Source organism: Biomphalaria glabrata, chromosome 7, assembly GCF_947242115.1.
Source record: "Biomphalaria glabrata chromosome 7, xgBioGlab47.1, whole genome shotgun sequence".
NCBI lineage: Eukaryota > Metazoa > Mollusca > Gastropoda > Planorbidae > Biomphalaria > Biomphalaria glabrata.
This window is the reverse complement of record NC_074717.1, coordinates 46,696,397-46,717,136: the sequence shown is the minus strand read 5'-3', so window position 1 is coordinate 46,717,136 and position 20,740 is coordinate 46,696,397. Positions and strand designations below refer to the sequence as shown.

The window sequence follows — 20,740 nt, the reverse complement described above, 5'->3', positions numbered from 1 at the left end:
AGGAACGCATCACGTTACATTTGGCACCAACTCAGTTGCAGAAGCTGCCGGAGGGAATTTCGTAGCTGATACTCCCAACGCCTAAGGGGCTTCACTCCTGATTTCTCCTCGAGGTTGTCTCCTGAAGCCTCAGTAAAAATGTAGGGCTTAGCATATGTAGTGAATCGTACAATTAACTTAACTTAAAATTAACCCACTGACGCCTGTGGCATTTATTGCTTCATATGCATGTTGTATACTTAATGTTGATATAATGATCTAGTTAATAGTAATAGTTTTTATTGGGGAAAAAATAGAAGAGAAGCCTCGCAAGTATCCACTAATCTGGGACCAGCCCATTTGTTAGATTGGCCCTGAACCAAAGTAGGCCTATAACACATCTGTAGAAAGAGGTTTCCCCTTCCCCTAGTTTCAACTAAGTAAAACTAAAGTTCAACTTGTGTCGCTATAGAAAACACTTCAACCATCCAATGGACTTCATTCACCAATCGTAAACAAACAACATTTACCCACGTGATTCTATATATCTTCTATACAAAATCTCTAATCCATAGAGGCTGTCACGTGATACGTATTTTTCATTGTTTTATCAACATTATGACGTGGCTAAATGTGTTTATTTACGATCGGTAAATGAGGTCCATTAGAGAATCGAGTTAATAATATATATAGTACGTGTAAAGTATGCTTGACTCGTTTCACGGTCTAATGGAACAAGGAAAGTCAAATTCCTTTCTTTTATCACAGCAAGAGATGGAACAGACCAAGGGAAATGCTGCCCATGACGTCACAGCCCAACTGAGTGATACTCTCCTGAATGATAACCTCTCTGTAGCTGAAATCAAAGTAAGAAATAGCCTCGTCGCCAATATTTTATTATTAAAATATTTTATTATTAAAATATTTTATTATTAAAATAATTAAAAGATAGAATAGTATCAATATATTAAATACAATACTGCTATTGATATATTTACGGTGCATTCTAAAGCTTATTTGACGTTTCTTGGCCAATAGGATATGTTTCAGAATCTTCACCATAAGGCGCTCAGCCTCGGTTTAACTCAACAACAGATATGCAACCTAAATTACGTCACCGAGTCTACGCCCCACAATTGGAGCTGCAGCTGGAAGCTCTTCTTCAGGCTACTCTCAGTTCTATCATTAGCAGTTCTCATTGGCTCAATCGTCTGGGCTCTGGACTGGCCTATATCTCGTACAACTGTTGCCATGGCAGTGTGGAGATTTCGGGGTTTTAAAGCAGAAGAGGTCCAATCAGAATCATGTCTACTTCCTCTCTCGCAAAGCCTGCAGCCTTTTCTTAGACCTCCAATTGACTGCGAGTTCTGTATGGACGTCAACTCAATTAAAAAGGTCACGAATATTTCCTCCATTGAGTTTTCAGAGAAATACGCGCACACGGGTAGACCAGTGGTTGTCAAGGACGCTGCTAGGAACTGGTCAGCTACACAAGTTTTTAGTTTCGAATTCTTTAAAGGTAACACGTGTTCTTGTAAACTTAAGAAATGTTTTGGAACTACGAACATACATTTTGTAATGTTTTAGTTTTTAAATGTACTCTTTTGTGATCTTGTTGATGCTATCTTTGCAGGTCTCTATGGTCCATTCAGTTCTGTCAGGGGAAGCAACTGTCAGTTCTTTCCTTACAAGACAGAGTTTAGGAACCTGTCGCATGTATTTACAATGGACGAAGATCGCGTTCGTCAGAAACAAGGAACGAAGCCGTGGTATATTGGTTGGTAAGTCGAACTCAGGGGGAATGGAGATGAATAAGTATGAATCCTTTAAAATAATAAATGTAAGCCTATTATTATTATTTTTTCTCTAAAGATCTAGATCTTTAATCTATCGCGGTAAAATATTCGTTCAACAGTGTTAAGAAGACTGAAATAGCAAATTTGGCAAATCTTTTGACTTTTTAAAACAAGAGTTCGATTTGTTTAGGAGTAACTGTGATTCGTCTGCTGCCAACATTCTGCGTCACCACTACGAAAGACCTTACTTCCTGCCTCCTGACTCTGAATCCAGTAACACAGACTGGATATTTATGGGCAGCCCAGGCTATGGAGCACATATGCACGTGAGTGCTCATTGCATTGTTATAGGCAATCCAGAGCTATGGCATGGGGTAACACACTCCCCATGGCGTAACCACCATATAGCGAAGGCAATCTAATTTCAATGCTCTTGGCCCATGATTGAGGGAATGATTGGGAAATTCGTTTATTTGTTTCAAGCATATACTATATATATATATATATACTATATATATATATATAATATATATATATAGTATATATATATATATATATATATACTATATATATGTACTATAATATACATATATATATATATTTATATATATATTCTATGGTTTCAAGTATCCTACATACACAACATTGAGTTCCATGACACTGTTACTTATAAGAAGTGTAAGGACTCCAACACTTGTAGATAGATATTTATAACTTTTATATAGAGCTACTTTCATGCTTATTCATGCTCAGAGCGCTGTGGTCCAATCTCATTTGTGGACCAGTGGGGGAGGAGGTATCTGGTAGCTGCCTTTAGACACAACTCTGCTCGAGTCGGGTGTCGAACCTCGAGCCCCCTTCATAGGTAGCCAAGCCAAGTTCACTGTACTTAGCCTCTCGACCACGCTTTCCACTGAAAAGGATGAAGCTTTATATCGGAGGCTTCCCTTTGAAGAATGTTACGCAAGTGGTTAAAAATAAGCGGGGATGTTTCCAATAAAAATTTCTTTTTTTTTCCCCTGTCTAACCCCTAACCCCAAGACTATTATAAAATTTTCATGGGCATGAATGACGAAATTGAATGTATTGTTTCTGCGTGTTCTTATTTTGGGTTATATCCCTTTGTTTTTATATTTCCAGGGTATAAATGTGAACGGTTTTCACGTGATGCAAACTGAATGTTTCAAGTTTGTTGAATGACAGGGGGGATATTATTGAGTGGTTGGAGTTAAAACGTCTGTCATAAGATAAGAAGATAAGTTGTTTTCTGGGAATCGTGGAATAGAGTATGTGTGTTGTTGCTGTTACTGAGTTTGTTTGTTTTTTTCCTGGACAGCTAGAGTTTCGTGGAGTTTGTTTTTAGTAACCTTTGCATATTATGGGGTAAGAACGTATATCTTGTGTGCTGTTGTACAAATGTTTGCAGAATATTTTTCGTAGACTTTTATACGCATTCAACACCATTCAACCACATCGCATGATACAAAAACTATCTGAATTGAACAAGCTTGGATTCTAAACTTTCTTATCAAACACCCACAATATTTAAAAGTGAACGGGCATGTGTGTGTCAGGCACGAGAGAGCTTAGCACTGGAGCACCGCAGGGGTGCGTCCTGTCACCAGTATTGTATACCATATACACAAATGACATTTATTATTATTATAGCTTTTATATAGCGCTACTTTCATGCTTATAGCATGCTCAGAGCGCTTTTGGTCCAATCTCATTTGTGGACCGACCTCCTTGGGGGGAGGGGGTTTTTAGGCGCTCACTACTCTGCCCGAGTCGGGTGTCGAACCTAGAACTACCAAGTTCAAGCGCACTTGGCCTCTCGACCACGCTTCCCACATTTAGAGCCAATCAGCTGACACTCCTATCACAAAATTTGCTGACGACACAGCAATCATCTGCCTTATTTCAGGTGACGAAAATCTGTACCATTCAACAATTAACTTTTTACCAATGGTGCATAGATAACTTTCTAATTTTAAATGTTCAGAAAACTAAAGAAATGATAATAGATTTTATGAAACATAAAGGTCATATTGCAGAAATTCAGATAAACGACCTAACTGTAGAGCAAGTGCAAGAATATCGTTGTAACCCTATTCGCGACGCAATAGGGTTAACTGTGTGCGATCAGCTGACATGTGACACAGGCCAGTAATACAGTTTAGCGTACTTTATCGAAGGGCAAGGGACAGTACTGGCATGAACTTTGCACGTGAATAGGACCCTGGTTATGGTCATCTGATCATAAGCCTGCGTGGACCAGAGACACAGTGTGTGTGAGGCAGTGCAGTTCAAGACAGGACAGCGAGTAGACCGGGACTGTTAGTCTGTCATGAAGTCGGTCCTGGTGGAGTCCTGAAGTGAATGTACGAGTCCAGGAAGAGATAGAGACAGTAGAGTTTATTAGTTTAGTACGGTGATGTACAGTATAGCTTTTTTAGTGTTGATGCATTGCCAAATGTGTCATATTGGCTGTCTTAATTGACCATTATTAAAGCACCAGATTATTTGGAGCCTTTTCGTCAAGTTCTTGATGTGTTGTTGTGTGTTTAGCAGTGTTTACAGAAGGCCAGATTAGGAGAGATCGTAACAATATAAATACCTAAAGGTACAACCATCAACAAACTGAAATGGAGTGAACACTGTCAAAACCTTTACACCAAAATTCAACAACGACTCTTCTGTCTTAGAAAGATAAGAAAATTTAAAATCGACAAAACAATAACTTTTATTTACAGCAACCATCAGCAGTCTAATTAACTTTGCCATCACCTGCTGGTATGGTAATACTTCACTGGCACAAAGACATACACTAATTTAAAAAGCATCGTATATCACTCGAACACAGCTACCATCTCTTTCATTAAAGATACCTTTCCAAAACACTCACGATTCTTAAAGACAACCTGCACCCATTAAACCGCTGTTACATCAGATCTGAACGAAGTGGTCTTCTCCTTTCCATTAGGACTAAAACAGAAAGATTTAAAAACTTCTTTATCCCACTTTCGGTCAGAGTGTTACAAGATCAGCTGTCGTCATCGAGAAGTACATAGAAGTCTAATTCATAAAGCGCTGGTTGTGAGTGTGTATGTGTTTCGTGTGTGAATGTTGTTCGTATTGGCATCTATATTGTTATTGTAAAGTAGTTACACTGAGGTGGTCAATTGTAGTCAAATTGAATTTCCATTTGATTGGACCAATAAAAATTATCTTATCTTAATCATGTACTGTTTTTTTTGTAATGCACAATAGTAAAACAAATTTCCTCATTGATAATAAAGATTATCATTATTTTGTTAGAGACGAACGAGTATTAATTCTCTGGCACTGCCAGCGTTGAGTTTCGTATCAGAGAAACAAAATTCATTGTAGTCCCTTTATCAGTGTCCACTAAGGAATTTTCTGGTGATGTGGCAGGTCTGCGAGAGTATCGCCACCTGACAGGCATCACCATTGAACTTTCATTACTAAATGTGTTATCATCATCCTTCGAGCGTGACCTCAGTATGTGGGCGATTCTTCTGAAGAAGTAGGGATAGAAACAGAAAATGAGAGTGACAGAGACATAAAGAGACAGAGAGAGAAAAGGAGTAAGATAAAGACAGAGAAACCGAAAGAGAGAGAGAGAGAGACGGCAACATTAACAAATGGGGGGGGGTATGCTGGATGAAAACGTAGAGAAATGGAGAAAATTGAACGGAAGATAACTTGTGGTGCCCCAAGGGTCCAAAAGACTTCAGTTTGAAATTAAATATCAGATGACACCCCTACCTCACATACATTTTTTTTTATTTGTAATTGTTCTATAGTTTCATTCCCTAATTCAAATATTTTTTTCCGTGTAACATTTTCCTCTCCTAGTTTTGTGTATCTTGAAGGGCCAGTAGGTTATGTCAGTGATGTGCGTGTGTTTATCTTGAAGGGCCAGTAGGTTATGTCAGTGCTGTGTGTGTGTGTGTTTATCTTGAAGGGCCAGTAGGTAATGTCAGTGCTGTGTGTGTGTGTGTGTGTTTATCTTGAAGGGCCAGTAGGTAATGTCAGTGCTGTGTGTTTATCTTGAAGGGCCAGTAGGTTATGTCAGTGATGTGTGTATGTTTATCCTAAAGGGCCAGTAGGTTATGTCAGTGCTGTGTGTATGTTTATCTTGAAGGGCCAGTAGGTTATGTCAGTGCTGTGTGTGTGTGTTTTTACCTTGAAGGGCAGTAGGTTATGTCAGTGCTGTGTGTATGTTTATCTTGAAGGGCCAGTAGGTTATGTCAGTGCTGTGTGTGTGTGATTTTATCTTGAAGGGCCAGTAGGTTATGTCAGTGCTGTGTGTGTGTGTGTTTTTATCTTGAAGGGCCAGTAGGTTATGTCAGTGCTGTGTGTATGTTTATCTTGAAGGGCCAGTAGGTTATGTCAGTGCTGTGTGTTTGTGTTTTTACCTTGAAGGGCCAGTAGGTTATGTCAGTGCTGTGTGTATGTTTATCTTGAAGGGCCAGTAGGTTATGTCAGTGCTGTGTGTATGTTTATCTTGAAGGCAGTGCTGTGTGTGTGCGTGTGTTCATTAAAACAAAAATGTCCTATTCCTTGCAGATAGACGATGTCAACTATCCATCCTGGCAAGCTCAGATCACTGGACACAAACTTTGGACTCTTCAGCCTCCATCCGAATGTTTTTTTAGTTGCCTAACAGAAATGGTGGTAACAGTTCACCCAGGGGAAATAAGTAAGCTAAATCTATTGTTTTTCTGTATTATAAGAATATTTGTTAACTCCCCTGACATTGACACTAGTAAAATGTTGAATTAGCTAGGCCTACTTGAGAGACTTGAATTTTATAGGGCACACTTGTGTGAGTTTAATTAAATCGGGCATTCTTGTGTGAATTCAGTTATAGTAGGCCCACTTGTGTAAGTGCTGAATTTTATTGGGCACACTTGCCAGAGTCATAGATTTTAAGTCCCGCGGTGTTGATGCGAACCCTTGGGGAAAAAAAAGTCTAAGCACATTTTTCTTCATCATCTTTCATTTTCGTTCCTCATGGAACATAGGACCTCAGTAAAAATACGTTCCTCGTGGAACATAGGACCTCAGTAAAAATACGCTCCTCGTAGAACATAGGACCTCAGTAAAAATACGTTCCTCGTGGAACATAGGACCTCAGTAAAAAATACGTTCCTCGTGGAACATAGGACCTCAGTAAAAAATACGCTCCTCGTGGAACATAGGACCTCAGTAAAAATATGTTCCTCATGGAACATAGGACCTCAGTAAAAATACGTTCCTCGTGGAACATAGGACCTCAATAAAAAATACGTTTCTCATGGAACATAGGACCTCAGTAAAAATACGTTTCTCGTGGAACATAGGACCTCAGTAAAAATACGTTCCTCGTGGAACATAGGACCTCAGTAAAAATACGTTCCTCATGGAACATAGGATCTCGGTAAAAATACGTTCCTCATGGAACATAGGACCTCAGTGAAAACACGCCACTCTCCACGGTCTCTTGCGAGTTTTGTAATGTTTTCCTGTCCTCTTGGCCACATCTAGTACACTGCGTCGCCATGTTCTTTTTGGTCTTCCTCTATATCTTGTGCCCTGGGGGCTCCACTCTAAGGCCTGTCTAGCTCTGTTGTTGGTATATTTTCTAAGGGTGTGACCAATCCATCTCCACTTCCTCTCTAAGATCTGCACCTCTATATTTTTCTGCCCACCCTTCTCCCACAGTTTGGTGTTTTCTATTTTGTCGCACCAGTGTATTTTCGAGATATTTCTCACCGAAGGCTCAACTCTACCTGACAGTTTAAGAAGAAGATATTTCTCAGACAATATTTTTACTTACAGTATATGATGGACAAAATATGCAGGTCGCAACAGGGTTTCCCTAGTCATGTGAAGCATTGCACTCAACCTTAGTCTTCGAAAACGAAGACAGTGCCATTCGATTCGATATATACGCACACAGGGCCGGATTTAATGGAAAGCAAATTAAAATATATCCGAATTTCGACGGGTCAGAAACTTTGTTTCTAACATATATATATTTTTTTTTTTTTTGCAACATTAAGACTGGCAAAAATATCGCTTGGGGTCTCCACATAATTAAATCCGGCCTTGTAAGGTATAGTCTTGCATATTATGAGTAAGCTAGCCTTCCATCTCTTGTACTCCTTGTGTTCTCACCTCAGCTCACTAACCCTTGCACCTTCTCCTTAAGCCTAAAAGTGAAAGTGTTACTTATAGAGCCTTTGTAAAGGCTGCCACGATGTTTCTTGTCAGCAAAAAAAAAACCCAGATACCAGGATGTTAGGGAAATTTTTTTTTAGAGCGCACAACTTAAAAACACTATTCGACAATGTCGACCCAGGGAAGATACTGGGCTTTGTCCGGGAGGTGGGGTTGACTACGAAGATCTGATTTGTGAAATTGTGACCCTATAATATTTACACAAGATTTTTACTAATTATTAAATTTTTTACTACCTTTACTATTTTAACTGTGAATAGACCTTGTTTTTAATAATTTAACTGTATGGAATTTAGCTCTTGTAAAGGAGAGTATTCCACGAAGGATTACGGGCACGACATGGCCTAAATTGTGCCGAATGTGCCAAAAACTCAAATTCAACTCACTCTATTGGCAGAATTTTTTTAAAATTTTTCAGTTGTCTTGGATACTAACAGATGGTATCATTCTACGCTTATAGTGGGAGCAGACATCAGCATAACTATTGGCTCAGAGTACGACTAGAGAGATTCTCCCATCATATGATCTGAAGAGAGATAGGCCTAGACTCCTACGGATGCGTTTAGCTCAATAGTAGAAAGATCAGAATGACGCTCTTTTGTGTGTTTACTCTTATAGGAGTATTACAGTATAAAGTATGAAACCTTTAAGTACCATGTTACAATTCTACTAGATGTATACTGTGTTCAGCAGACTGCAGCAGACTGCATTGCATTCCAAAACAAATCTATGTGTGGACCATTCTTTGCGGCGCCCTAATCTTATTTTGAACCGATCCAGATTTGTTGAGTGAGGTGATAGCCTACAAGTTCCTTTTAATTGCAAAGAATTTAATAATTATATATGTACATTAGGCATTCAGACACAAGCAAATCCAGTAGAAGTTGACAATACGCCCACGTGACTACCTTTTAGTCCACCAACGGGGCAGGTACTTTACACTTGACCGTGTGTCACGGTCGGTTACCAACGTCGCACAACAACTGTGTCACCACAGCCCTCCCAGTGTAGAGAAAAATGTTGATATTACCAAATTCCATGAACCAAATAGTTTGTGTGTACATTAATAATGTTTTACATCGAGAAAAAGGGGAGAAAAAGACATACTATACAATGGCAACTTCTATTATAAGAGAACTGGCAATGCCTATGACGACTACTAAGTCTTCAATAATATATATTGAAAAGGAACATTTTAAATGATAGGACCTCATTCACCAACCGTAAACAAACAACATTTAGCCACCCAGTGCTCTATCTCTTCTATATAATTTACGATCTCATGTTTCATTCATGATGGTTGTCACGTGACAGTTTTTTTTCCGTTGTTTTCTCAATAAGATCACGTGACTAAATGTTGTTTGTTTACGATTGGTGAATGAGGTCTATTGCAGAAAGATAAACACATGCATATGTCCTGTTGTTGTGCGAAAGAAATTTCTATAAATCAAATAAGAACATAAAACTAAAATGTTATTTAACCTTGGTTAGGCCAATAATAGAATATGCATCCTCTGTTTGGGACCCCTCAACTCAAGAAAACATTAAGAAACTAGAACAGACACAAAATAGAGCAGTGCGATTCATAACAAACGAATATTCACATTTGACTAGAGTAACACCTTTAGTAAAATCACTAAATTTAGAAAGCCTTCAGGACAGAAGGCTCAAAAGTAAAGTAGCAATAATACATAAAACACTGAACCATAATCTTCAAATACAAAAACAAAATTTAATAAAATACTCTGAAAGACACAAAGATAAAGGCACATTCCTCGTCCCATATGCTAGGACAAATTTGTACAAATACTCCTTCTTCCCTAGTGCTATTAGAGCATGGAATGGGTTGCCTGAGCTAGCCAGGAAAACCAGTGACTTGGCAGAATTTAAGTCATTGGTTAATATGCATGACTAAATGCATGACGCGTAGGACGTAATCATCTTCTTTTTTGAAGTAACGTCTGTATTATATAAGATAAGATATAAGACGTGGGTAGCCGACCGCGACACACGGTCAAGTGTAGTGTACCTTCCCTGTTGGTGGGCTGTTCAGGGGGGTAGTCACGTTGCACAACTGCGTCACCACAATGAGTCTTGTTTGGTTAATAAAAATCGTTTTTCCCTTGCGTATTACACATCAGAAGTTGCCGATAGGCCTGCTGTATTCTTTAAAATGGAAATAAGTAGATGAGCGCCCCCCCCCCAAACCAGCATTTAAAGAATTAGCCACTGTTGACCAATGGTTAAAGATGGCCTAAACACTGACCTGAGATGTCGCAACCTGTGTGCATCTTTAGACCAATAGCTCATCGCTACGTCACAGGTCGTGACGTCTGATCTATGACGTAGTAGAAATGTACGTCTGCATTAAGTTTACACGGAAGATCTCTTTCGCTACTCTTTATCCTTAACTAAATTCTTGATACCTTTTAAATATAATGCAGGTCATCAATATTGGAATTGCAATTTTTTATGACACCTAAATATTCCCTAAATACGCTATAGTCTTGCAGAGAACAAACACATTTTTGTGGCGCTCTGTTCTTAAAGGCTAATGTTGTAAAAATGTTGTTTGTAAAATGTTTTACATGTTTCGGATGTTCCTTCAGAGTTGAAGATAATTACTTCCTAGTCCAAACCTCCCGCAGGACGAAGGGGGATGGGAGCAGGCAGGGTTTGAACCCGGGACCATCGATAAATCTGAACGACAGTCCAGCGCGCAAACCGCACGACTAGGCAGCCATTTATTGGACAGAAGTGTCACATAAGTCGATCACTTCATCGCGACTTGACGTAGTAAACATTCGTCGCTGAGATATCGTGGTTGAAAAAGTTAATTCAAATACGTCTTGTTTGTGTGTATGTGTGTTTGTTTTCTTTATCCAAGACTCTCAAAACGGCGCGACAGTATGGGCGACACTTTAACTTGACAACTAGTTATGTTAGCAGACTTGGTACATCGCACAGTAAAAAATTAGCCAAGGTGTTCTTTGGTCATTTAAAACTGTCTAGTTTGTACAAGGGAGGGGGCGGGGGAGGGACATGGTAGCTGAGTTATAAAGCGCTTTTCTTCCCAACCAATGAGTCTCTGGTTCGAATTTCAGTAAAGGCTGGGATTTGGAATTTCAGGATTTTTAGGAAACCTCTGAGTCCAGCCAACAAGGGTACCTAACATTAGTTGAGTCCAGCCAACAAGGGTACCTAACATTAGTTGAGTCCACCCAACATAGGTACCTAACATTAGTTGAGTCCAGCCAACAAGGGTACTTAACATTAGTTGAGTCCAGCCAACAAGGGTACCTAACATTAGTTGAGTCCAGCCACAAGGGTACCTAACATTAGTTGATTCCAGCCACAAGGGTACCTAACATTAGTTGAGTCCAGCCAACAAGGGTACCTAACATTACTTGAGGATAGTAAGGGCAGTTGCTCGTTAACCATAGGTAATATAATCAGATGGTTCCACCTACACTGTCTAAGAAGTATCCACAAGTTGCGTTGGTCCGACCACATACCAGACACAGAAATCTTAAAGCTGTCCAACATGCACAGTATCAATGCGACAGTAAATAGGTCCCAACTTCGCTGGGCGGGACATGTAGTCCGCATGCCAGACAATCGCCTTCCCAAACGACTTCTGTACTTACTTCTTACTTTGCATAGCAGGATAAGTATACATCTAACTTTGCATAGCAGGATAAGTATACATCTAACGTTGCATAGCAGGATAAGTATACATCTTACTTTGCATAGCAGGATAAGTATACATCTAACTTTGCATAGCAGGATAAGTATACATCTTACTTTGCATAGCAGGATAAGTATACATCTTACTTTGCATAGCAGGATAAGTATACATCTTACTTAGCATAGCAGGATAAGTATACATCTTACTTTGCATAGCAGGATAAGTATACATCTAACGTTGCATAGCAGGATAAGTATACATCTTACTTTGCATAGCAGGATAAGTATACATCTTACTTTGCATAGCAGGATAAGTATACATCTTACTTAGCATAGCAGGATAAGTATACATCTTACTTTGCATAGCAGGATAAGTATACATCTAACGTTGCATAGCAGGATAAGTATACATCTTACTTTGCATAGCAGGATAAGTATACATCTTACTTTGCATAGCAGGATAAGTAGCCTATACATGATTTCACCTCATATTTGGGATATAAGTTGTTATATTGTATTCACACGGTTTAGACAAGGGAGAGAACTCCTTGTATCACAATCATATAAGTTCAATTGTGCTATGCACCTTGATTACGAGTTGGACAGTTGAACACCAAGGGTCTTGAAGAAAAGTCAAGTTATGATCAATTAGAGACCTGGAATCTTGAGAAAACAGTTAAGATACAGTATCTCTTAATGGATAATTAGTAGCCTGTACTATTTGTACAAAGTGATTATACTTGGATATTTTAAATATTTGTACCAATCGATTATACTTGTATATTTTAAATATTTGTACCAATCAATTAAACTTGGATATTTTAAATATTTGTACCTTGTGATTATACTGGATATTTTAAATATTTGTACCAAGTGATTATACTTGGATATTTTAAATATTTGTACCAATCGATTATACTTGGATATTTTAAATATTTGTACCAATCAATTAAACTTGGATATTTTAAATATTTGTACCAATCAATTATACTTGGATATTTCAAATATTTGTACCAAGTGATTATACTTGGATATTTTAAATATTTGTACCAATCAATTAAACTTGGATATTTTAAATATTTGTACCAATCAATTATACTTGGATATTTTAAATATTTGTACCAATCAATTATACTTGGATATTTTAAATATTTGTACCTTGTGATTATACTTGGATATTTTAAATATTTGCACCAATCGATTATACTGGATATTTTAATCTGTTACAAGCTTGGTATTATTTCATATTGCATTTATTATCCTTATTGTTGCTTCCTGCAGTTAAGTAAATAAATGTATAGATATATATATATGTCTGCCACGAAGGAGCTTTCTCACTCATTGTAAGTAAGCTGTCTCAACTAGACATAACTAGAATCGCCTACATCTATAAAATTGTACCCAGTGCAACACTAACATGTGACAAATTATAAAAACATATGTACATGTGATATGGACTCATCTTCTCATCTTGACACTTACATGGTCAAACAATTCAGAAATTTGTGGTCTGGCCACTTGTAAATTAATCATTTTTAATCATAAATGTCAATAGATTAAAAAAAAAAAAAAAGAAGAAGCTTTCTTTCAACTACTATGAATGTTACTTGATATTTGTAACTTCAATTAGGGCAAATATAAGAATACAAAGACTGAGTGTTAAATAAATATATTTATTTATAAAATCATTTATTGTTTTCTCATTGGTTCCAAACTGTATGACTACAGAAACAATATCAACAAATATGACTGCACTGCTTCCTTGACATTCACTCAATCAAATGAGATTTCTCTTTCATCTTCGAAACTCCAAACAAATAAACCCACTCAAGAAAACAAATAGAAAGTTCAAAAAAAAAAATGTCTTAATTAAAATTTCGATCGAGAAAAATTCTAAATATTTCATTCCAGTACAAAAAAAAAAAAGATTATTTTGAAATCTGTCATGCCTTTAATTCATTGTACTAGCTGTGTCAACATGCAGGTCAAGTTAAAAAAAAAATAATGAAACTATTTATCGACTCAGGGACATGTGGTCAGTTGTACACTGTGATCACCTCACTGCCAGTACCGCGCACTAGTAACATTCTAGACAGACCGTCTGTCAGTTCTTCTAGAAAGGTCATATCTGTCAATGCTAAGGAAATGGAACAACTGTGGCTATTGAAAATATATTTTACCATCCACAAAGTCAGATAAGTTTCTCATCGTAACATTAGAAAATGATAAATTTTATTCATCCAATATAAGTTATAACACTCCTAAAAATAATCAGTTATAAGACACCTAGAAATAGAGATTTTTAAAAAATTGACACAAGAAAAAGAACAGATGTCATCCATGAAAAAAAAACAAAAAAAAACCCATGACAAATTTAGATGATGAAACCCATGATAAATTTAGATGATGAAACCCATGACAAATTTAGATGATGAAACCCATGTCAAATTTAGATGATCAAACCCATGACAAATTTAGATGGAGCCAAGACAAAACTAAGCCAGTATGGCAAAGGATACAATTTGCTTGACCTTTGCGTGATATTGGGACACTGGGCAGATTTAAAATCACTAGCTCTGCATCGGAGGATTGTTGTCTTATTGTGGCATTCAAGGTCAAGGCATTGTTCATAATTTTGATTTCATCAGGGCTAAAATGAAACAAAACATTATGGTGTGACAATCTATTTATAGCCTATCCCTAAGACATTTTTTGTGTGATCCTAAGAACTTAAATCAATTTTGTTTCGCTACCATAACAGCTTTTTGTTTTCATACAACTTTTTAAATGTCCTGGTTTAAATTTGTCTCTCTTTACAAATGCTAAATTTATTATCTTAGAAGTGAAAGTTATTTTGCAGTTTTAGGAAACTTTTTTGTTTACATTAAAAAATTTTGAGCTTAACTCAAAACAACTACAGCTCCTTCTCACAAGCAAATAAAAAGTTAGATTACTCATTCAGACGAATAGTAAAGACATGTCATTAAACTGTAGCTATAATACTGGTAGGTAGCTATAATACATAAAACACTAAACACAAATAGAAAAACAAAACCTAATGAAATACTTGGAAAGACACAAAGATAAAGGCACATTTCTTAATTTGTACAAGTGCTCCTTCTTCCCTAATGCTATTAGAGAATGGAATGGGTTGCCTGAATCAGACAGAAGAACCAACGACTCAGCAGAGTTTAAGTCATTGATAAACATGCATGACTAGATTGACACATGAAATGCGTAGGACGTATTATCTTCTTTTTTGAAGTAACGTCTGTAATAAATAAAATAAGATAACTGTGTACACACCTAAACAAATGTAAAGAACCTATGTGTTAGTAGACACAGAAATGCCTCAACAATTTGAATAGAAACTCCAGGCTTATCAGGATGTAAACTTGACGACTCAATTTGTTGTGGGGCATTGGTGGCAGAGGTGTAAGATGCTTGGCTTCTACTTGGTGTGGGGCATTGGTGGCAGAGGTGTAAGATGTTTGGCTTCTACTTGGTGTGTGGCAGAGGTGTAAGATGCTTGGCTTCTACTTGGTGTGGGGCATTGGTGGCAGAGGTGTAAGATGTTTGGCTTCTACTTGGTGTGTGGCAGAGGTGTAAGATGCTTGGCTGGCTTCTACTTGGTGTGTGGCAGAGGTGTAAGATGTTTGGCTTCTACTTGGTGTGGGGCATAGGTGACAGAGGTGTAAGATGTTTGGCTTCTACTTGGTGTGGGGCATTGGTGGCAGAGGTGTAAGATGTTTGGCTTCTACTTGGTGTGTGGCAGAGGTGTAAGATGTTTGGCTTCTACTTGGTGTGGGGCATTGGTGACAGAGGTGTAAGATGTTTGGCTTCTACTTGGTGTGTGGCAGAGGTGTAAGATGCTTGGCTTCTACTTGGTGTGGGGCATTGGTGACAGAGGTGTAAGATGTTTGGCTTCTACTTGGTGTGTGGCAGAGGTGTAAGATGCTTGGCTTCTACTTGGTGTGGGGCATTGGTGACAGAGGTGTAAGATGTTTGGCTTCTACTTGGTGTGGGGCATTGGTGACAGAGGTGTAAGATGTTTGGCTTCTACTTGGTGTGTGGCAGAGGTGTAAGATGTTTGGCTTCTACTTGGTGTGGGGCATTGGTGACAGAGGTGTAAGATGTTTGGCTTCTACTTGGTGTGTGGCAGAGGTGTAAGATGCTTGGCTTCTACTTGGTGTGGGGCATTGGTGACAGAGGTGTAAGATGTTTGGCTTCTACTTGGTGTGTGGCAGAGGTGTAAGATGCTTGGCTTCTACTTGGTGTGGGGCATTGGTGACAGAGGTGTAAGATGTTTGGCTTCTACTTGGTGTGTGGCAGAGGTGTAAGATGCTTGGCTTCTACTTGGTGTGGGGCATTGGTGACAGAGGTGTAAGATGCTTGGCTTCTACTTGGTGTGGGGCATTGGTGGCAGAGGTGTAAGATGCTTGGCTTCTACTTGGTGTGGGGCATTGGTGGCAGAGGTGTAAGATGCTTGGCTTCTACTTGGTGTGGGGCATGGTGGCAGAGGTGTAAGATGCTTGGCTTCTACTTGGTGTGGGGCATTGGTGGCAGAGGTGTAAGATGCTTGGCTTCTACTTGGTGTGGGGCATTGGTGGCAGAGGTGTAAGATGCTTGGCTTCTACTTGGTGTGTGGCAGAGGTGTAAGATGCTTGGCTTCTACTTGGTGTGGGGCATTGGTGGCAGAGGTGTAAGATGCTTGGCTTCTACTTGGTGTGGGGCATGGTGGCATGGCAGAGGCGTAAGATGCTTGGCTTCTACTTGGTGTGGGGCATTGGTGGCAGAGGTGTAAGATGCTTGGCTTCTACTTGGTGTGGGGCATTGGTGGCAGAGGTGTAAGATGCTTGGCTTCTACTTGGTGTGTGGCAGAGGTGTAAGATGCTTGGCTTCTACTTGGTGTGGGGCATTGGTGGCAGAGGTGTAAGATGCTTGGCTTCTACTTGGTGTGGGGCATGGTGGCAGAGGCGTAAGATGCTTGGCTTCTACTTGGTGTGGGGCATTGGTGGCAGAGGTGTAAGATGCTTGGCTTAACTTGGGGTGGGGCATGGTGGCAGAGGTGTAAGATGCTTGGCTTCTACTTGGTGTGGGGCATTGGTGGCAGAGGTGTAAGATGCTTGGCTTCTACTTGGTGTGGGGCATTGGTGGCAGAGGTGTAAGATGCTTGGCTTCTACTTGGTGTGGGGCATGGTGGCAGAGGTGTAAGATGTTTGGCTTCTACTTGGTGTGGGGCATTGGTGGCAGAGGTGTAAGATGCTTGGCTTCTACTTGGTGTGGGGCATGGTGGCAGAGGTGTAAGATGTTTGGCTTCTACTTGGTGTGGGGCATGGTGGCAGAGGTGTAAGATGCTTGGCTTCTACTTGGTGTGCGGCATGGTGGCATGGCAGAGGCGTAAGATGCTTGGCTTCTACTTGGTGTGGGGCATTGGTGGCAGAGGTGTAAGATGCTTGGCTTCTACTTGGTGTGTGGCAGAGGTGTAAGATGCTTGGCTTCTACTTGGTGTGGGGCATTGGTGGCAGAGGTGTAAGATGCTTGGCTTCTACTTGGTGTGGGGCATGGTGGCAGAGGCGTAAGATGCTTGGCTTCTACTTGGTGTGGGGCATTGGTGGCAGAGGTGTAAGATGCTTGGCTTAACTTGGGGTGGGGCATGGTGGCAGAGGTGTAAGATGCTTGGCTTCTACTTGGTGTGGGGCATTGGTGGCAGAGGTGTAAGATGCTTGGCTTCTACTTGGTGTGGGGCATGGTGGCAGAGGTGTAAGATGTTTGGCTTCTACTTGGTGTGGGGCATGGTGGCAGAGGTGTAAGATGCTTGGCTTCTACTTGGTGTGCGGCATGGTGGCATGGCAGAGGCATAAGATGTTTGGCTTCTACTTGGTGCGGGGCATGGTGGCAGAGGTGTAAGATGCTTGGCTTCTACTTGGTGTGCGGCATGGTGGCATGGCAGAGGCATAAGATGTTTGGCTTCTACTTGGTGCGGGGCATGGTGGCAGAGGCGTAAGATGCTTGGCTTCTGAAAGGTCTCAAGGTTAAATCCTGATGAAGACTGGGACTTGAACTCTACCTAACATTTGTTAGGAAACTAAAGACGCTGGCTTCATGACACTCTCTGCCACAGAAACATAAGACCTTAACATCATCTGCCCCATAAATCACATAGTCTGAAAGGGAAACCTTTACCTATTTTGACCTCAGCTTGGTAGACAAGTCAACAATCAGACAAAAAACAGTAAAAAAAAGGCTAAAACCTGACCTTGGATAGATACTTTCTTTCTTTGAGTAAGCATCTATAGATGAAGATATGTCATTTCTACTCATGCGAGCATTCTCTAGCACCAACTGAACTTCTCGACCCTGAAACAGAAATGCATAGATTTAGTAAGAATTGTAACGAAGCTTAAACACAACTTATTAATATTAAACACATCCAAAGCTTAGTCACTGAAGTCCAAGAGAAACTCCTAACCTATATACTTTGAACATATATGGTTCTATCAAATTAATTAGGTTTGGCAAAAACTGTGTTGACATTTAAATTGTAAAAATTAAGTAAAGTTGTCAGAAATGTGAAGATATCCTAACTGCCTGTCTCATCTATTACACTTGACACTTGGACAAGTACACCATCCTAATTACTTTATATTATCTGGACGTTTTAAATCTTCTTGTCAATTATTAATCATAGTTGTTTCATTTATAGAGTGCTGTTAACAAACGTGATGCAGGCTCAAGGCGCTGTGACAACATTATGGCTGCCTGGTCGTGCGGTTTGCGTGCTGGACTGTCGTTCGGATTTATCGACAGTCAAGGGTTCAAACCCTGCCCGCTCCCATCCCCCATCGTCCTGCGGGAGGTTTGGACTAGGAAGTAAACTATCTTCAACTCTGAAGGAACATCCGAAACATGTAAAACATTTTATAAACATTTTAAACATTATCAACATAAACCTAAGAGCTAAAAAAGACAAATTAATCTAAAAAAGCTTCAAACAGATTTGTCTTAATGTTCTTCTTGAATGTAGTGAAGCAGGTTGTCTGCCTGAGATCAATGGGGAGTGAGATCCATACCTTTGGTCCATGTACTCAAAAAGCCAGCAGACCATAACTTATGAGAGAGAAACATAGTGTTGAGTCAATGGAGCGCAGGGCTCTCTGAGGGACATATGGAGTGATCAGTTCACCAAGGTACAGGGCATTTCTTTATTGTAGATGCACTGACAACAAAGTGTGGCCACCTTCTAGTAGATTCTTGCTTTCACAGGAAGTCAATGGAGTGTGTGCAAGAGAGCATTAGCTGAATTTCTTTTCATGCCCCGTTGTTCTAAATTCGCTGCAGTTTGGCGATCTTGTCATCAGGTATACCTGCTAGCAGGGCGTTGCAGTAGTCAAGACTGGAGAGTAAGAATGCCAAAGCTAGCTTTTTTGTTGTTGTCAAATATAATCAGATCTGGCCTTATCTGCGCAGCTGTAGATAAAGACCCTTGCAGAACTGACGTATGTGTGGGTTGAAAGAGTGTTGTGTCAAAGGAAACTTCAAGATTGTGAACTGCATGAGGATACTGAGTAATCGTATAGCTGTGAGTCGTCTGCAAAGAAGTGGTTTAAGATGCCGGTTGGCTGTATGACACTGCTGTGTGGGTAGGTATACATAGGGAACAATACTGGGCCTAGAACCGATCCTTGGGGTACTCCGTACTTCAAGAGTAAGCTTGTTGACACTGTCCTGTTAACCACGACACTTTGGGTGCGTTCAGTCAGGTAGGATCCAAGCCAATTAAGGACGAGTCCTGCTAAACCAAAAGTGGCAAAGAATCTGTTCATCATAATTTCATGGTCCAGCATATCAAAGGCTGTGGACAAGTCCAGCATAGAGAGGACTTCATTGTTTGAATATCATTATGAAACAGATCTGACAGTTTGCCACTAAACACACATCGGCAGGTGAAACCATCAGAAAGAATTCCTATCACATTGTCTTATCACTGCTCATCTTCTTATATAATACAGACGTTACTTCAAAAAAGATGATTACATCCTACGAGTCATGCATTTAGTCATGCATATTAACCAATGACCTAAATTCAGCCAAGTCACTGGTTTTCCTGGCTAGCTCAGGCAACTCATTCCATGCTCTCATAGCACTAGGGAAGAAGGAGCATTTATACAAATTTGTCCTTGCATATGGAACGAGGAAAGTGCCTTTATCTTTGTTCTCAAACAGTTTCTCTTTTCTAATCTATCAATGTTAACATGTAATCATTTCTTTTCTTTCTTTACTTTTTTTTTTAAAGATAGTTGAAGTCAATGCATTAAAACATTAATTTAAGCCTATTAATAGCCAACTTTAAATCTCCATTTACAAATGTGAACTGACTCTGTGTCAGTCATAGAGAACTTAATCACTATAAGAAAGACAATAAACTAAAACAAATATGGACAATAGTCCCTAAAGCAAAATAAAACTTATTTTTAGCACTTCTTTGTTCAATTTTAAAAGAAAAACAGTATTTGGATAATTCATGTTACACTGAACTTATTATTAGTACTCATAATAAGTATTGTTTTGTATCCCTTGTTATCATTATTCGATAATGTTAAATTGAAAGCAACTGCAGATGAGACCTAATTGGTTCTTCCACTCACCATCATTGTGTTCCGTCTACCTGTTGAAGTGGACATCTAGAAAGTAATACAAATATATTATTTATTATTATTATTATTAAATATATTATTTGAAACTTAGGGTTAAACAATGAAGCCGATGTGCATTTCAACATGTATCAGTACAATGATATTTTCAATGACAATGTTCTATAATTATTAAAAACAAAAAAATATGAAGTGTGTAATACATTAGACACAGACTATGTATGCAATAGACCAGACACAAACTATTTATGTAATAGAAACAACGTTTAATCCAAGTCCACACTGAGCCTCCTGAGCAGTCATTTTTCAGCCTAGAACTTCTGACAGTCTGGTGTTTTAGGTTAAAATAAATATTTAGTTGTTCCTGTTTTTAAT

General features: G+C 39.2%; 2 protein-coding genes and 1 pseudogene across 4 annotated transcripts in view; 1 reads left to right on the top strand and 2 right to left on the bottom strand.

Annotated features, from left to right (window-relative positions):
* Window positions 1-1,164: 1,164 nt before the first annotated feature.
* Window positions 1,165-8,711, top strand: LOC106076030 (bifunctional arginine demethylase and lysyl-hydroxylase JMJD6-like; the record flags this gene model as incomplete). Its single annotated transcript, XM_056034405.1, has 5 exons — window positions 1,165-1,498; window positions 1,613-1,760; window positions 1,966-2,101; window positions 6,369-6,501; window positions 8,443-8,711. Coding segments are annotated over 5 exons (837 nt in total), but the record flags the coding sequence as incomplete, so codon positions are not given.
* Window positions 8,712-10,418: 1,707 nt separating this feature from the next.
* Window positions 10,419-12,188, bottom strand: LOC129927159 (uncharacterized; annotated as a pseudogene).
* A 1,180-nt stretch (window positions 12,189-13,368) lies between these two features.
* Window positions 13,369-20,740, bottom strand: part of LOC106079084 (solute carrier family 12 member 5-like) — a 51,923-nt gene continuing 44,551 nt past the window's right edge. For all 3 annotated transcript variants that reach the window (XM_056036489.1, XM_056036488.1, XM_056036490.1), the window contains exons 24-27: window positions 20,360-20,395; window positions 17,971-18,071; window positions 14,231-14,361; window positions 13,369-13,839 (exon numbers count right to left, since the gene is read on the bottom strand). In XM_056036489.1, coding sequence (XP_055892464.1) covers window positions 13,748-13,839; window positions 14,231-14,361; window positions 17,971-18,071; window positions 20,360-20,395 — 360 coding nt within the window. In that variant the 3' untranslated portion in view covers window positions 13,369-13,747. The remainder of the gene's footprint in view (window positions 13,840-14,230; window positions 14,362-17,970; window positions 18,072-20,359; window positions 20,396-20,740) is intronic.